At 37.6% G+C, this 13774-nt stretch overlaps 1 protein-coding gene across 1 annotated transcript in view; it reads left to right on the top strand.

The window, feature by feature from the left end:
- hnrnpul1l (heterogeneous nuclear ribonucleoprotein U-like 1 like) overlaps positions 1 to 13774 on the top strand; it is a 76718-nt gene that overhangs the window by 53471 nt on the left and 9473 nt on the right. Inside the window, exons 11-14 of the mRNA XM_039768243.1 lie at positions 1316 to 1444; positions 8966 to 9134; positions 10801 to 11076; positions 11223 to 11440. Of these exons, the coding sequence (XP_039624177.1) occupies positions 1316 to 1444; positions 8966 to 9134; positions 10801 to 11076; positions 11223 to 11440 (792 nt within the window). The remainder of the gene's footprint in view (positions 1 to 1315; positions 1445 to 8965; positions 9135 to 10800; positions 11077 to 11222; positions 11441 to 13774) is intronic.

The raw sequence follows: 13774 nt of genomic DNA, 5'->3' as shown, positions 1-13774 counted from the left end.
CGGATATTAAATGTAAGCATATCTAAATATAAATCATGGATTTGCTGGTTCGCGGATATCTGCGGACAATGGGTCTTTTAATTTATGGTACATGCTTCCTCAGTTGCTTTGCCCAGTTGATTTCATACAAGGGACGCTATTGCAAGATGGCTGAGAAGCTACCCAATCAGAGCACGTATTACATATTAAATAAAACTCCTCAATGGTTTACGATATGCTTCCTGTGCAAGGCTTCGCATACTTGAAAGCCCAAACAGCCCGTATTGATTTTTGATTGTTTGCTTGTCTCTGCTTCTCTCTCTCTCTCTGACATTCTCTGCTCCTGACAGAGGGGCTGTTTACACAGAGGCTGTTTGCCTAGAGGATACAGACACTACTCTAAAAAATGCTGAAAGAATACTTTCACATTGCTGCCTTCCTTGTAGCTGCTTTGTCCGGCGGTGCCTCACGCTTTAAAAGCACAAAAAGCCCTATTGATTTTTGATTGTTTGCTTTTCTCTCTCGCTCGCGCTCTCTCTCTTTCTCGCGCTCTCTCTCGCTCTCTCTGCTCCTGACGCACACTTTGAAGGGGAAGATTGCATTCTTTTAATTGTGAAACGGAACTGTCATCTGTCTTGTCATGGAGCACAGTTTGAACATTTGACTAAAGGGTGTTATTTCATGTCTAGAAGGCTCTAATGTTAGAAAATGGTATTTAGAAGGTTGTAAACAGGTTTTCTATGCTGTAACTGCGAAAATATTCAATTTATAAATAAAGAATCCTACTTCGTGGAAATTCATTTGAGGCAGAGTCTGGAACGGATTAACCGCGATAAACGAGGGTTGACTGTATTCACAAAAGGTCTCTGCATGTACATGGCTCAATCAGTAGAGGTTTAAGGGGACCTAAGAAGAATCGTTGAACTTTGTAAAGCTGTAGAAAGCTAGAAGTGTTTGTAAAGGCCAGTGACTATCGGTCTGCAGTCAGCCAGCCAATACATAGATTAAAAAAAATGCACTGGAGTCTCACTTTGACTCGTTTTTAAAAAAAAAAGCATGTTGAAAAAAAGACCATCAGTGTATACCTACTATAGCACAAAGTGCATTCTTCATTTGTTTGATATGACTTTTTACGTAAAGCATTATGAACTCTCAGAAATACTATATTTCACAAAATGAAAAACGTCCTGTAGGTTAAACATAAAAATTGTTCAAGTCCTGGACTCAATTTTGTCTATGTGCTACTTTTTATGTCTTCAATTGCATTAAAATATTGCATTGGTATACAAAATTGCATTTATTTAAATATGATATATATAAGTTTTGCTCTTTTTAGGTGATGGGCCTCCGAAGACAGCGTAATTATGCAGGGCGATGGGATGTGTTAATCCAGCAGGCTACACAGTGCCTCAATCGGCTTATCCAGATTGCAGCCCGCAAGAAACGCAACTATATTCTGGACCAGGTACAGCATCATATACCTTAATTCGTTTCTCTACAATCTATCTGCGTTCTTTGATTAGACAACTGATTAGCTTTGCCATGTCTTCAACTCCTTGTCACTTGTCTTAACTTATTACTGTCCCTGTAATACTGTTGCTTATGTTTCTTTTTTATTAATTTTGCAAAGCATTTATATATATATATATATATATATATACACTGTGTGTATATATTTATATATATATATATATATATATATATATTTTTTTATATATATTTATATATATCTACAGAGAGAACAAACATTCTTTTAAATGTTTGGGTCATAGGGTTGTTTCCCCTACATGTAAAGATAGACACTGAGACTTAATGATGTTGAAAACATTAAAGTCTTCCTGGTGAGTAAGAGAGAGGTTCCATTTGCTAAGTTATATTACTAAATGTAAGTTAACTAGACATCTGTAGATGTAGCTTGTGGAACTTTTTTTTGTTTTGTTTTTAAGCTAAATTGCAAACAGGTAAGTGAGCCATAACCAGTTTTTGCTTTTAAGTGCGTTTATTTTGTGTGGGATGAAACTTAAAGGTAAGTACGGGTCAACTGGACATTCTTTACGGGCCATGGCAAAATGTAAGTACCCCAGGTAAGTAGTTTCTGTTTGTCTTTGTTAAAGGCAAAGGAGCAATCACAGGAAAAAGGTAAGTTGAGGTAAGTATTACAGGTTAAGGGGGCCCAGTATCTTTCTTCTGTACTGAACAATAGGTAACATTTATTCTTTGAAGAAAATATATGTAGCGGTAGTAGTTGATACTGATAGACCATTTATATTATGCTTAGCCACTTTTTTCCTTTACTACATCATAGGAAGACATTAAAAGAAATTGTCAAACTCCCAGTTAGGGAGTTAACTCCCTACATAAACAGCAATAATGTTTAGATTCGTAACTCTGTAAGTGGCTTTTATGACTCAATTCATCTTGTTTAAGGTAAATTTCTTGCGTGCTGCCAGTAATACTCGATAACCACATCCCAAGTACGTGGTTGTGCCTCTTGATTTTTATCATGAATTCCTACAGAAGTAAAACCGTCTAGACTGGACATTCCTTGATCCCATGTTGTTTTTTAAACAAACATTAGTTAAGTGACGATAAAAGACATTTGTGGACAATCCATAAATATGTTAATATTTTCTTGTCACATTCCTGACCAGAGTTGCAATATAGTTGTATCCAGAAAATTTCAAATGATGCAAGAAAGTAATTTTGTACTTTACTATTTTTGTGTAATAAAAAAAAAAAACCTTTTCCTGATGATAAACTATATTTGAGCTTTGACAAAACCGAAATCTGAAGTGGAAAGAAATAATTGCATTTTTTATATGTGCTCCCACCTTATAGCACCACCCCCATACTTCACAAGTAGCTGAGAGGAGATGGCAGTTTTAGTGCTGTTCTGTTTTAAAAGGTCCTGTATTGAAATCTAGGCTTATATGAAAGATGTGATTCTTAAAGATAGCGACCAATTACATCAACAAAACTGCACATGTTAATAGCTAAGCTAAGTCAAAAGTACCCATTATGCTTGCCATAAGTATACTGTCAGGAATTTTTGCCTCTCCTGTACATGGTGTAGAAGATGGTATTTTAATAAAAATTAAAGGAACACTTTAAAGAAACACATTAGATACATCAGATCTCAATATGAAGTTGGATATCCATACAAATAACGACAGGGCAAAGTCTTAGGAACAAAAGGATGCCAAGTCTTGTAATGGAAATAAGTTTTCTGCCTACAGAGGGCTCAATTGTGTAGACACCCTAAAATCAGAGTGAAATGAAGATGTGGCAGGCTAGTCCATTTTTTCAAAAACTTAATTTCTGCTACTCAAAATGCTTTTCAGTATCTTGTGTGGCCCCCACGAGTTTGTATGCATGCTTGACAACGTCGGGGCATGCTCCTAATGAGACGACGGATAGTGTCTTGTGGCATTTCCTCCCAGATCTGTATGAGGGCATCCCTGAGCTGTTGTACAGTCTGAGGAGCAACCTGGCGGCGCCTAATGGACCGAAACATAATGTCCCACAGATGTTCTATTGGGTTTAAGTCAGGGGATCGTGAAGGCCATTCAATTGTTTTAATTCCTTCATCCTCCAGGTACTGCCTGCATACTCTTGCCACATGAGGCCGGGCATTGTCGTGCATTAGGAGGAAAGCAGGACCTACTGCACCAGCGTAGGGTCTGACAATGGGTCCAAGGATTTCATCCTGATACCTAATGGCAGTCAAGGTGTCTTTGTCTAGCTTGTAGAAGTCTGTGTGTCCCTCCATGGATATGCCTCCCCAGACCATCACTGACCCACCGCCAAACCAGTCATGCCGAATGATGTTACAGACAGCATAACATTCTCCATGGCTTCTGCAGACCCTTCAACGTCTGTCACGTGCTCAGGGTGAACCTGCTGTCATCTGTGAAAAACACAGGGTGCCATTGGTGGACCTGACAATTCTGGTATTCTATGGTAAATGCCGATCGAGCTCCACTGTGCTGGGTTGTGAGCACAGGACCCACTAGAGGACGTTGGGCCCTCAGACAACCCTCAAGAAGTCTGTTTCTGATTGTTTGGTCAGAGACATTCACACCAGTGGCCTGCTGGAGGTCATTTTGTAGAGCTCTGGAAATGCTCATCCTGTTTGTCCTTGTCCAAAGAAGCAGATACCAGTCCTGCTGATGGGTTAAGGACCTTCTATGGTCCTGTCCAGCTCTCCTAGACTAACTGCCTGTCTCCTGGAATCTCCTCCATGCCCTTGAGACAGTGCTGGGAGACACTGCAAACCTTCTGGCAATGACACACATTGATGTGCCATCCTGGAGAAGTTGTATTTCCTGTGCAACCTCTGTAGGGTCCAGGTATCGCCTCGTGCTACCAGTAGTTACACTGACCATAGCGAAATGCAAAACTAGTGAAAAAAACAGTCAAAAAGATGAGGAGGGAAAAATGTCAGTGGCTTCCACCTGTTAAACCATTCCTGTTTTGGGGGTCATCTCATTGTTGCCCCTCTAGTGCACCTGTTGTTAATTTCATTAACAGCAATTCAGCTGAAAGTGATTAACAACCCCCTCTTCTACTTAACTGACCAAATCAATATCCCAGAAGTTTCATTGACTTGATGCTATACTCTGATTAAAAAGTGTTCCTTTAATTTTTTTGAGCAGAATATATATAAAAAAAAAATATATATATATGGGAGTGTCCAGTAACGCCAGATTTCCCACCTACTTTTTTCACCAAAAAAATAATAAACGTCGCAGAAAATCTATGGAGATCCAAAACCCACATGTTTTACGTAGAAATCTGACTTTATTACTATAAAGTAAGTCAAAAAGGCACATTTAATATTTCTTATTCTTGTAATTTGTGCCAAGTATTAGAAGATCACGTGGACCGCACTGAGCCTCTAGAATGAATGCTAGCATGACATGAAGTCACTGTAACTTATTCCAATTTTTGTTCTAATGTTCAGGCAGCTCCTGAAGTGGCTGTTAAAATAGCTTGACTCTGCCTACTTCTGTTTTGTTTTCAGCTATTTCACTTCAAAGTGTAAAAAGAGAAATATAGTGAATATGAACAGTGAACTGAGTGAAGTCTCAGTTAGACAAGACCTATTTATGTAACACAGAGTAAGACTGTTAGTTGTGCTTACCTATGGAATTCTGATACAGCAAATACCAAAAAGTAACTGGCCATCTTACATATTGATGACACCTTTGAGGAGGGATTCTTATATTCTGAAATGGAAGTACTAAAACAAGCACCAGTATACCGTTTTTCTATTTTTCATATGACCATTGCATTTGTTAAATTCATTGAATCAAAAAAAATTGAACACAAAAAGCCAAGTTTACACCTCAGTAGAAACTAAGAGAAGAACTACTAGACGTACATTTCCTTCAGTTTTAAACACCTTTTTAAAACACGCAAGTTTCTTTTTATAAACCCTACATTATTTTTGCACACCACCTACCTACCTTCCATCCCACCAACATGTCTTTAAGCACAATAAGAAGCACTGACATCAACAACTGGTATAAATGATGATAAACATTGCTTGTACTTAACATACAGTATGTGTACTAAACCCAAGAAAGTTCCAGCACTTTGTCTGAAGATCCATACTGTACACTACTGTATCTCAGTCTCACCAAAGTGTCCTTTCTCTTTCTTTGTTTGCTTGCTGCTTGACTGTACCCTTTACTGCTATGTCCTTGCTTGTATTATTAGTTGTGCAACTGGCAATGGGGGAGCACTTACTAAAACAGATCGCTCATATCATTAGGACTCGCAAAAAACCTGTTCTATCAAGGTCTGTCAGAAGTTGCATTATTGTTGCTCTTTATTTAAGCTGTGTAAATTTGATTTTAAGACTCAACCTGCAATTTATCAAGGAGTTTCCAGCGTTCATTTGATGCGTCCTCTGAGCAGGTCCTAAGAAATTAGCGCAATGCATGCGCGAGTTGCAGTACCAGGAAAAAGTCAGGGGGACGTAGTGTGCTAAAAGTTGGAATGTGACGTTCAGAGTCTCTGGTTACTATCTACATGTGACAAAAAGCCGCTTTTCAGATCCTACGAGATCGGCATGCGCGCTTCGATGTTTGATAAATGGTTCGAAGTGGTGAAGCAAAATGCCGACATACAGATTCATTCGTGGTGCTTTTATATTCCCGATCGTAATGATAAGATACATTTTAAAAGTCTCGCATACCATCTTCTGTGCAGTCTATAAAATAAGTATACATGTTACTTTACAGATCGGTAATTTCGTTGAAATAATGAGTACTGTTAATAATTACACACATGGGGGTGACACGGTGGTGGAGTGTTAGAGCTGCTGTCTTGCAGGGAGTCACATCGCTGGTATTCCCTGCCTGGAGTTTACATGTTTTCCTGCTGGGTTTCCTTCCAAAGATATGCAGATTTGGTGACACTAAAATGATGCCAGCGTGTATGTGTGCTTGTATTCAATTTGTGATGAGCTCATGCCTCTTCCAGGGATTGTTTGCTTCGTGTCCAATGCTAACTGAAATGGACAAATCCCTGGACTGATGGGATTTAATCATTAAACATCCTTTTCAGAGATATTGCGGTAAGGTGTCATCGGAATTTAATGGGTGTTCGAGGCAATTCACAATACAGCGAAGCCGCACCTGTTCTCACCGTGATAATATCTCGCATTGCCACCTGCTGGAATCCTCCAGATTTACGTGAAGTACGCACGCAAGGATAAACAGTACAACACTTGTGTAGCAGGAGCATCTGCTGCAGCATGCATCGCGTGAAATATGAAACCCGGACTGCGGTGTACAGGTACCTGCAATACCACTTAACTGCTGCAAAGACCTGACACATCCCCTTCGATTGCCTATTCATCTCCTTAAGTTGTATTTATGCTCTGTTTACATAATTGTTTACATATTTCAAGTGAGTATTGATGATGCGCCATGTTGCATATAATATGATTTCCTTGAGAATGATCCAATTAAGTAGAAAGTTCTATCACCATAGTGGAAAAATTTTTAGTGCCATAATTCTTCCCTTGTTCTTATAACTTAGTTAAAGAAAACTGTGTATATGCTTCAAGACCAGCCAACTGTGTGTGTGTTCTGTTAATCTCTGGCCCCTTAATGGTTTTTGATAATTCAGACTTTGAAGGCACCTGGTATCTTCAATATTGCATGGAGCCTACATTTTTCTGTCTGTTCATCATTGATAGTAACACAAGACATAAAATTGCTTCCTAATTATGTTTAGGTTTGTTCAGTTACTGACATTTTTTCAGGTAGGTTGACTGATTATAAAAATGTCTTTACAGTTATTCTCCTAAACACCTACATCTACCCCTCCTGAAACTGATAAGAAAATTTCAATATTGCCTGGTGTTGGTTTTTTATTGCTGAAGGTTTTCTATAATGCATTAAAGCCGATTCTGTATTTTGAAGATTTGTATATCCAAAATGTACCTTGTGGAGTAAATTTGTATTATTAAGATTGCATAGTGGTGTGTGCTCAGTGCAGTTTTTATTCATGTTATGAGCTGATTGAGAATCTCAGACATGTGGCAGGCATAATTGTCAGGGCTGTCGGGACCATTTTCTCTATAGTAATCTGGAAAGGGACCTTGCTAATATGGGCCTCCCAGTCTCTCTCCTATAGTACCTCCTCTGTAGCACATCTATTTAATGTAACGTTTTTGCCTTTCCTTCACATTTTTCTACTTTTAATTTACAGTATTCATGTAATGGTAAAATATATACTTATTTTGCTGCATAATTTCATATTGAGAACAAAATCTCACATTGTTAATGATTTACATGAAAGGAGAGCTTGCACATGTCTTAGTGCTACTTCCCCTTCTCCATCACTGTACACTTGTGCTAAAAATTATGCGATATTCAGTTAGCTTAAAACAGTTTAAATATACTGTAAGATGTGGAACAAAAGTGTCGAACCATCTGTTCATGCCTGTCACAAATCATATATGGATGATAGTTGCTGTACCTAACTCTGTAATTAAATTTAATAATTTGAATGTTGATCCCCATTTTATTTTAAGACTAGATATTGCATTACCTTTGTGGTATTTTACAAGTATTATCGTACTATGCGGTCATCATACATCACGTAGCTCAGTACTTGACAAATTTTAAAGTGGGTGAATAAATGCATGGTAGTTCAGCTGTACAAGCAGAACCTCTTCTGAAAGTCTCTTGTTTATCATTTTTGTCTTTGGTTTTTCAGAAGTAGCTCATGGTGTCCCCTGCTAACCTATATTTAACACAGTGTTCAACTTATATAATTATGCTTAATTTGTCAAGTGTGGGCTCTTAGCAGTTGAAGAAACGTACTTTATGCTCAAACAAATTACATGAATGTGTGTTTGATGGAAAAACTTGCCTGCCTGTTTTTACCAAATAATAAAGTTCTCTAGGTGTCATTTGTACTTTTGTACATGTATTTTATGGTAGGTACTTTAGTTTTGCTGAAAGCTTATTGTATTTAGACTTGTGTTGATTCGCTCTCCTTCAAATGTGTGAATTTGTCACCTGGAATTAACATTCATTCCTAAATCTATGGGTCAGTATTTTAGCTAACTTGTGTTTTAGTGTGCTGCAAGTGGTGTGCAAGTGCATGGGGCGAGTTCTTTATTTCTTCCAGTCAAGTGCAAAATCATTCTGTATACTTTGAAATTGGAAATTTGAAGGAGAAATAATTCATTTTAGGTATTAAGAGATGTTGGGAAACATTTTTATCAAAGGGTTGAACTGGGTCCCCTTTTCTTTCTCACTGTGTTGTCCCCATATTGAAAGGAGAACGTCATTAAATCAGGTAAGAGTTATTTTGAGGGCAATAGCAGGGCCTGACAAACCTTGTGAAAACCAGAATTGTCTTATTGAATCATTACAGGCTTCAGTATCCTCTCTGAAAGCAATTAAAGGAAAGCTAATGAAATAATGAACAGATTTTACCTCTTCTTTGTCACCATTGCTAGACAAATGTTTATGGATCAGCCCAGAGACGAAAAATGCGTCCTTTTGAAGGTTTTCAACGCAAGGCTATTGTAATTTGTCCCACGGATGAGGATTTAAAAGAGAGAACATTAAAGCGCACTGATGAGGAGGGAAAGGATGTACCTGATCATGCTGTATTAGAAATGAAAGGTAGGATACTGGAAAAACCTACCAAAAACAAACCAAAAAAAAATCCACATCATCACACAAAAACAAATCTGCTTTTTTATAGAGTCGCAGCCGGAAGGAGCAACCTGAATCGCCATTGTGTTGTTTTGTTTTATCTGAAATACAGATATTTTCCTTTTGACTCCGCTTTATTTTTTATAGCTTTTTAAATGCATTTTAGAAATGTTGATTGCAAACCCATGTCTGGTCTAGTAAATCTCATCCCAGTGTATCTTTGCGATTGTATACATGAGAGACTGGCTTTCTGCTGCTTGTCAGTGATGAGTGTTATAGTCCTCATTTTAAGTTTTGGCTTGCATTTTTAAGTTTAAAATTATAACCTTTTAAATGTTGAGCCATTAACTTAAGATTAGAGGTATTGTAATTGTTAGGTTTATGGGTGTTTTGATTAACAGCAGGATCAGCTAATGAAGTCTTGCAGATTAGATTTAACAATATGCACCCTCTGCAAGTGTTAATGCCAAGCATTTGTTGTTCATGCATTTTGGCTGCTAGTAAAGGTGCTTTCAAGGTTATAGTATGAATCCATGTGTTTAATGGATCTGTTTCTTGCTGGAGTGTATTTACTGTAAATGTTCCTACTATTGTAACCAAAATGAACATCTCCACACAGGGCAGTTTAAATTATGCACTTTTTCAGTTGGGTATATGTATTACTGGGTATATTATTATTCTATATAGCTCGTCCGATCAGATGAGGATAAAGTGCAGGCATATTGGGGTCATTGTATGTGCATATCCCTTCATAATTATCCAGCTTGGCTGATCAGACTATTATACCTATGGATCTAAGTGCACCATGTCTGAAACAAAAGTAGTATCTTGTTGAATTTTATAAAGGTTCCATCACATGTTTATGATATCTGTTGTGTACTATTTGCAACACTCTTAATGTTTAAGTGTTGCAGTCAGTTGTTTCTTTCAAATTGTGTGTGTATATACTAATACCTGAGACAATATTAATTGATTTAGTTTCTTCCCCAGCCCCCCCCAAACAATTTATTTTTGTTCCTAAGTAGTATAATGTGTCGTTGAAAGAAAAAAAAAAAGTGTTACATTGAGAAGGTATTCTTGTGCTGCAAATCTGCATTACTAACTAACAAATCAGCAGATTTATATTTACTCTTAATGTAACGTGCAGGCTCTGTTTCCTGGCTGATCACTTAGTAAATATTTACTTGCAATTAACTATAAGGTAGATTTCTTCAGCAATCATTAGTTAAATTGAGCGTTTGTATTTGAGAACTTATTTTATCTAAATTTTTGTAGAAATCATTATGGGGTTTACTTAATGAATTCAGAATGGATTAAGGAAATTGATTCAAAATAGACTTGGGGTGACTCTGAAGGTTTTCATTTTGTGACATGTTCAAGATAAGTTTTGCAATCTTCATTTCTTTTTCTTTTTTTTTTTTTTTTTTTTTTTTTGTACCTTTCCTCCTACTTAAATCCTTTCCCAACAATTTTATTGCTGGACTGGTAGCCACTTCGCCATGTGGCAAAGCCTGCTTATTGAGGCAAGGATTTGCTACAGAAAACTATATAATCTGTTTGATGAAAGTTAAATTTGTCGTCTTTTGTTTGTTTTTTATTTTGTTTGTACTGTGTTCTTGATGTGGTGCTGCAGCAAACTTTTCACTCCCAGAACCTGGAGACTTTCTAGATGACGTGGTCTACATAGAGTTGCAGAAAGATGAAGCTGAGAAGCTTGTGAAGCAGTACAATGAGGAAGGGAAAAAAGCTGGACCTCCCCCAGAAAAACGCTTTGACAACCGGCCAGGCGGGTTCAGAGGCCGTGGTGGTGGATTTCAACGCTATGATAATAGAGGAGGTTCTCAAGGTGGTCACAGGGGATACCAGACTAGAGGAGGAGGTGGAGGTTCTGGTGGTGGCTTCAGAGGAGGTAGGATTCTGAGCTGTATATCAAACTTAAGTGTGAAATTTAAATATTACATTTTTCTGTTTTTTTTTTTTTCTCCATTTTCTTTTTTTTTTTTTCCTTGTATTTCCTTTTACATGAACATGAGGTTTTTTTTTTTATTTCTGCAGGTTATAATCGTGGAGGATACAACCAGAACCGCTGGGGTAGTGGAGGAAACCGTGATGGAAGTTCTGGAGGTCGTGGTGGCTACAGTAGGAACCAACAACAAAGTAGTGGGGTTACAACCAGCACTAACAGTGTCTACAACCAAAATCGTCCTGCACCTTACAATAAAACTGGAAGTGCAGGTAGCACTGTGGCCTCAACTGGATATAGCCAATCTCAGGTAACAGTAATGGCCTGAACAAAATTAACTGTGGTTATTCACTCAATATTTCCCAGATTGAGTTCTAGAATGTTTTGATGGGAAAGACTGGATTTGGCTAGGCACTGTCCACGTTTTCCCATAAAAATCAAGAAGGGTTTGAGGCTGTCAAGAACTGTCAGATGTATTTTTCAAAAAATTCTTACTTAAGTTTGCCAGCCTCTGTACTGTCCTGTTTGTTTAACCTAGGAATATACAAAGCAGATGTGAATTATGGTTTTAAATGTGCTACTTTAAAAAAAATTGTATCAGATTTACTTTTTTTTTTTTAAATTTTATCATCATTCCATACAAATCAATCAATTCCTACAAAAAGTAGGATTGAGAACAAGTCGACCCCCATCCAGAGAGAGAGAGCGCGAGCGAGCATGGCCAACGGAGTAAAACTTAAGGCTTGTAAACACACCTAAATTGATGAGTTTGATAAGCCAATAGAGATGAATGGAGAAGAAAAAGAAATACAGAAATAATTGCTTCCTCTGTGCTTTAGAGCTTATTCTAAAATATTACTGATTAGATCCTACCATGTTTTAAAAAAAATCTGTACAGATCCTCTGAGTATTTTTGATTTTTTCCAATTTCAAATCGTATGAAACATCGGCTTCCAACTGACTTAAAAGAGGAGAGTCAGGATTCTTCCAGTTTAGCAAAATCAAGTCTGCGTGCCAAAGGTGTACTTAATGCAAGTTTTTTTTTCCTTCTCCACTTTAAACCCATCTGGAAGAACCCCAAACACAGCTGTTAATGGGTTAGGAGGGATTGTGAGACAAAGGCTGTCTGAAAGGTAATTAAAAAATTTTGGTCCAGAATGATGATCATTTGGTGCAGGCCCAAAACATGTGACCCAGTCAGGCTGAGACTTAATTGCAGCGTTCGCAGGTTGGATCATGCCCTGGAAACATTTTGGAGAGTTTTAGGCGAGACAGATGAGCTCGATTATATAATTGTATGCTTTGCGCATATGGAGCTCGAGTGAATTCTCTGCATTGCTATTTTGCACTCCTTTACTGATATATTAATTGAGAGATCTTTTTCCCAGTGTCCTCTTTGATCTTTGAAAGGGAGGGACTGTAAAATAATTTCATATATTGCAGAGATGGTGTCTGAGTCCTTGAAATTGAGCAATATGTTTTCCAGCATGGACGAGGGTGCAAGATGAGGAAAATCGGGAAGGTTCTGTTTAACAAAGTTCCTAATTTGAAGATAGTGAAAGAAATGTGTAGCTGGAATGTTAAATTTAGAATATAATTGTTCATAGGATGCAAAGACATTGTCTATATAAAGATCTCTAAGCAAGTTAATCCCAAACTTTTTCCAGATATTAAAAACTGCATATGTTTGCGAAGCTTGAAAAAGGTGGTTCTCTTGCAGAGGTGCCACAGATAAAAGATTCTCCATCTTAAAATGCTTTCTTCATTGGTTCTATATTCTGAGTGAGTGAAGCACAATTGGGTTATTAGTATATTGCCAATAACTTGCATTTATTGGGGCACAGAGCAGGGAATATAAAGTACTGCAGGATTTTAGTTCTATTGCGGATGAAGCCTGTGTATGATGTTCTATTTGTGTCCAGGTTTTTATAGCTTGTATGTTTGCTGCCCGGTAATAAAACTGGAAGTTAGGTATAGCCATGCCGCCTTCTGCCTTTTGTCTTTGTAGGGTTGCTCTTTGGATATGTGGATGTTTTGAGTTCCAAATAAATTAGGTGGTTTTTGAATCTTATTGCTTAAAAAATGATTTATTGATTTATATTGGAATGTTTTGAAATTTAAAAAGGAGCTTAGGAAGATTATTCATCTTAACAGTGTTAATTCTTCCAGAGTGAGATGCATAGATGGTCAACCCTTCAAGTCTTGCTTAATTTTTTCCGTGCAGACGGCGAAATTTTGTTGATAAAGAGCTTTGTTTACTTGTGATGTTTACCCCTAGGTATTTAAACTGTTCTGCAATGATAAAAGGTAGGGTATCTAATCTAATATTATATGCTTGAGAATTCACTGGAAAGAGTACACTTTTATTAAGATTAATTCTGAGACCAGAGATCTTCTGAAATTCTGTAAGTGCTGGTAAGAGTGCAGGCACATAACTTTGTGGGTCTGATATATACAGTACCATGTCATCTGCATATAGGGAAATTTTCTGTTCCAGTCCTCCTCCTCTGATAATCCCCTTTATCTGATCAGCATTTCGACAGTGTATTGCCAGTGGTTCAATGGCAATTGCAAACAGCAGTGGTGAAAAGGGGCATCCTTGTCTGGTACCAAGTTCTAGTTTAAAGTAGTCTGAACAAATGTT

This window comes from Polypterus senegalus, chromosome 11 (assembly GCF_016835505.1).
Source record: "Polypterus senegalus isolate Bchr_013 chromosome 11, ASM1683550v1, whole genome shotgun sequence".
NCBI classification, from domain to species: Eukaryota; Metazoa; Chordata; class Cladistia; order Polypteriformes; family Polypteridae; genus Polypterus; species Polypterus senegalus.
The sequence above is the reverse complement of the archived record's forward strand: the minus strand, read 5'-3'. Positions and strand labels throughout refer to the sequence as shown.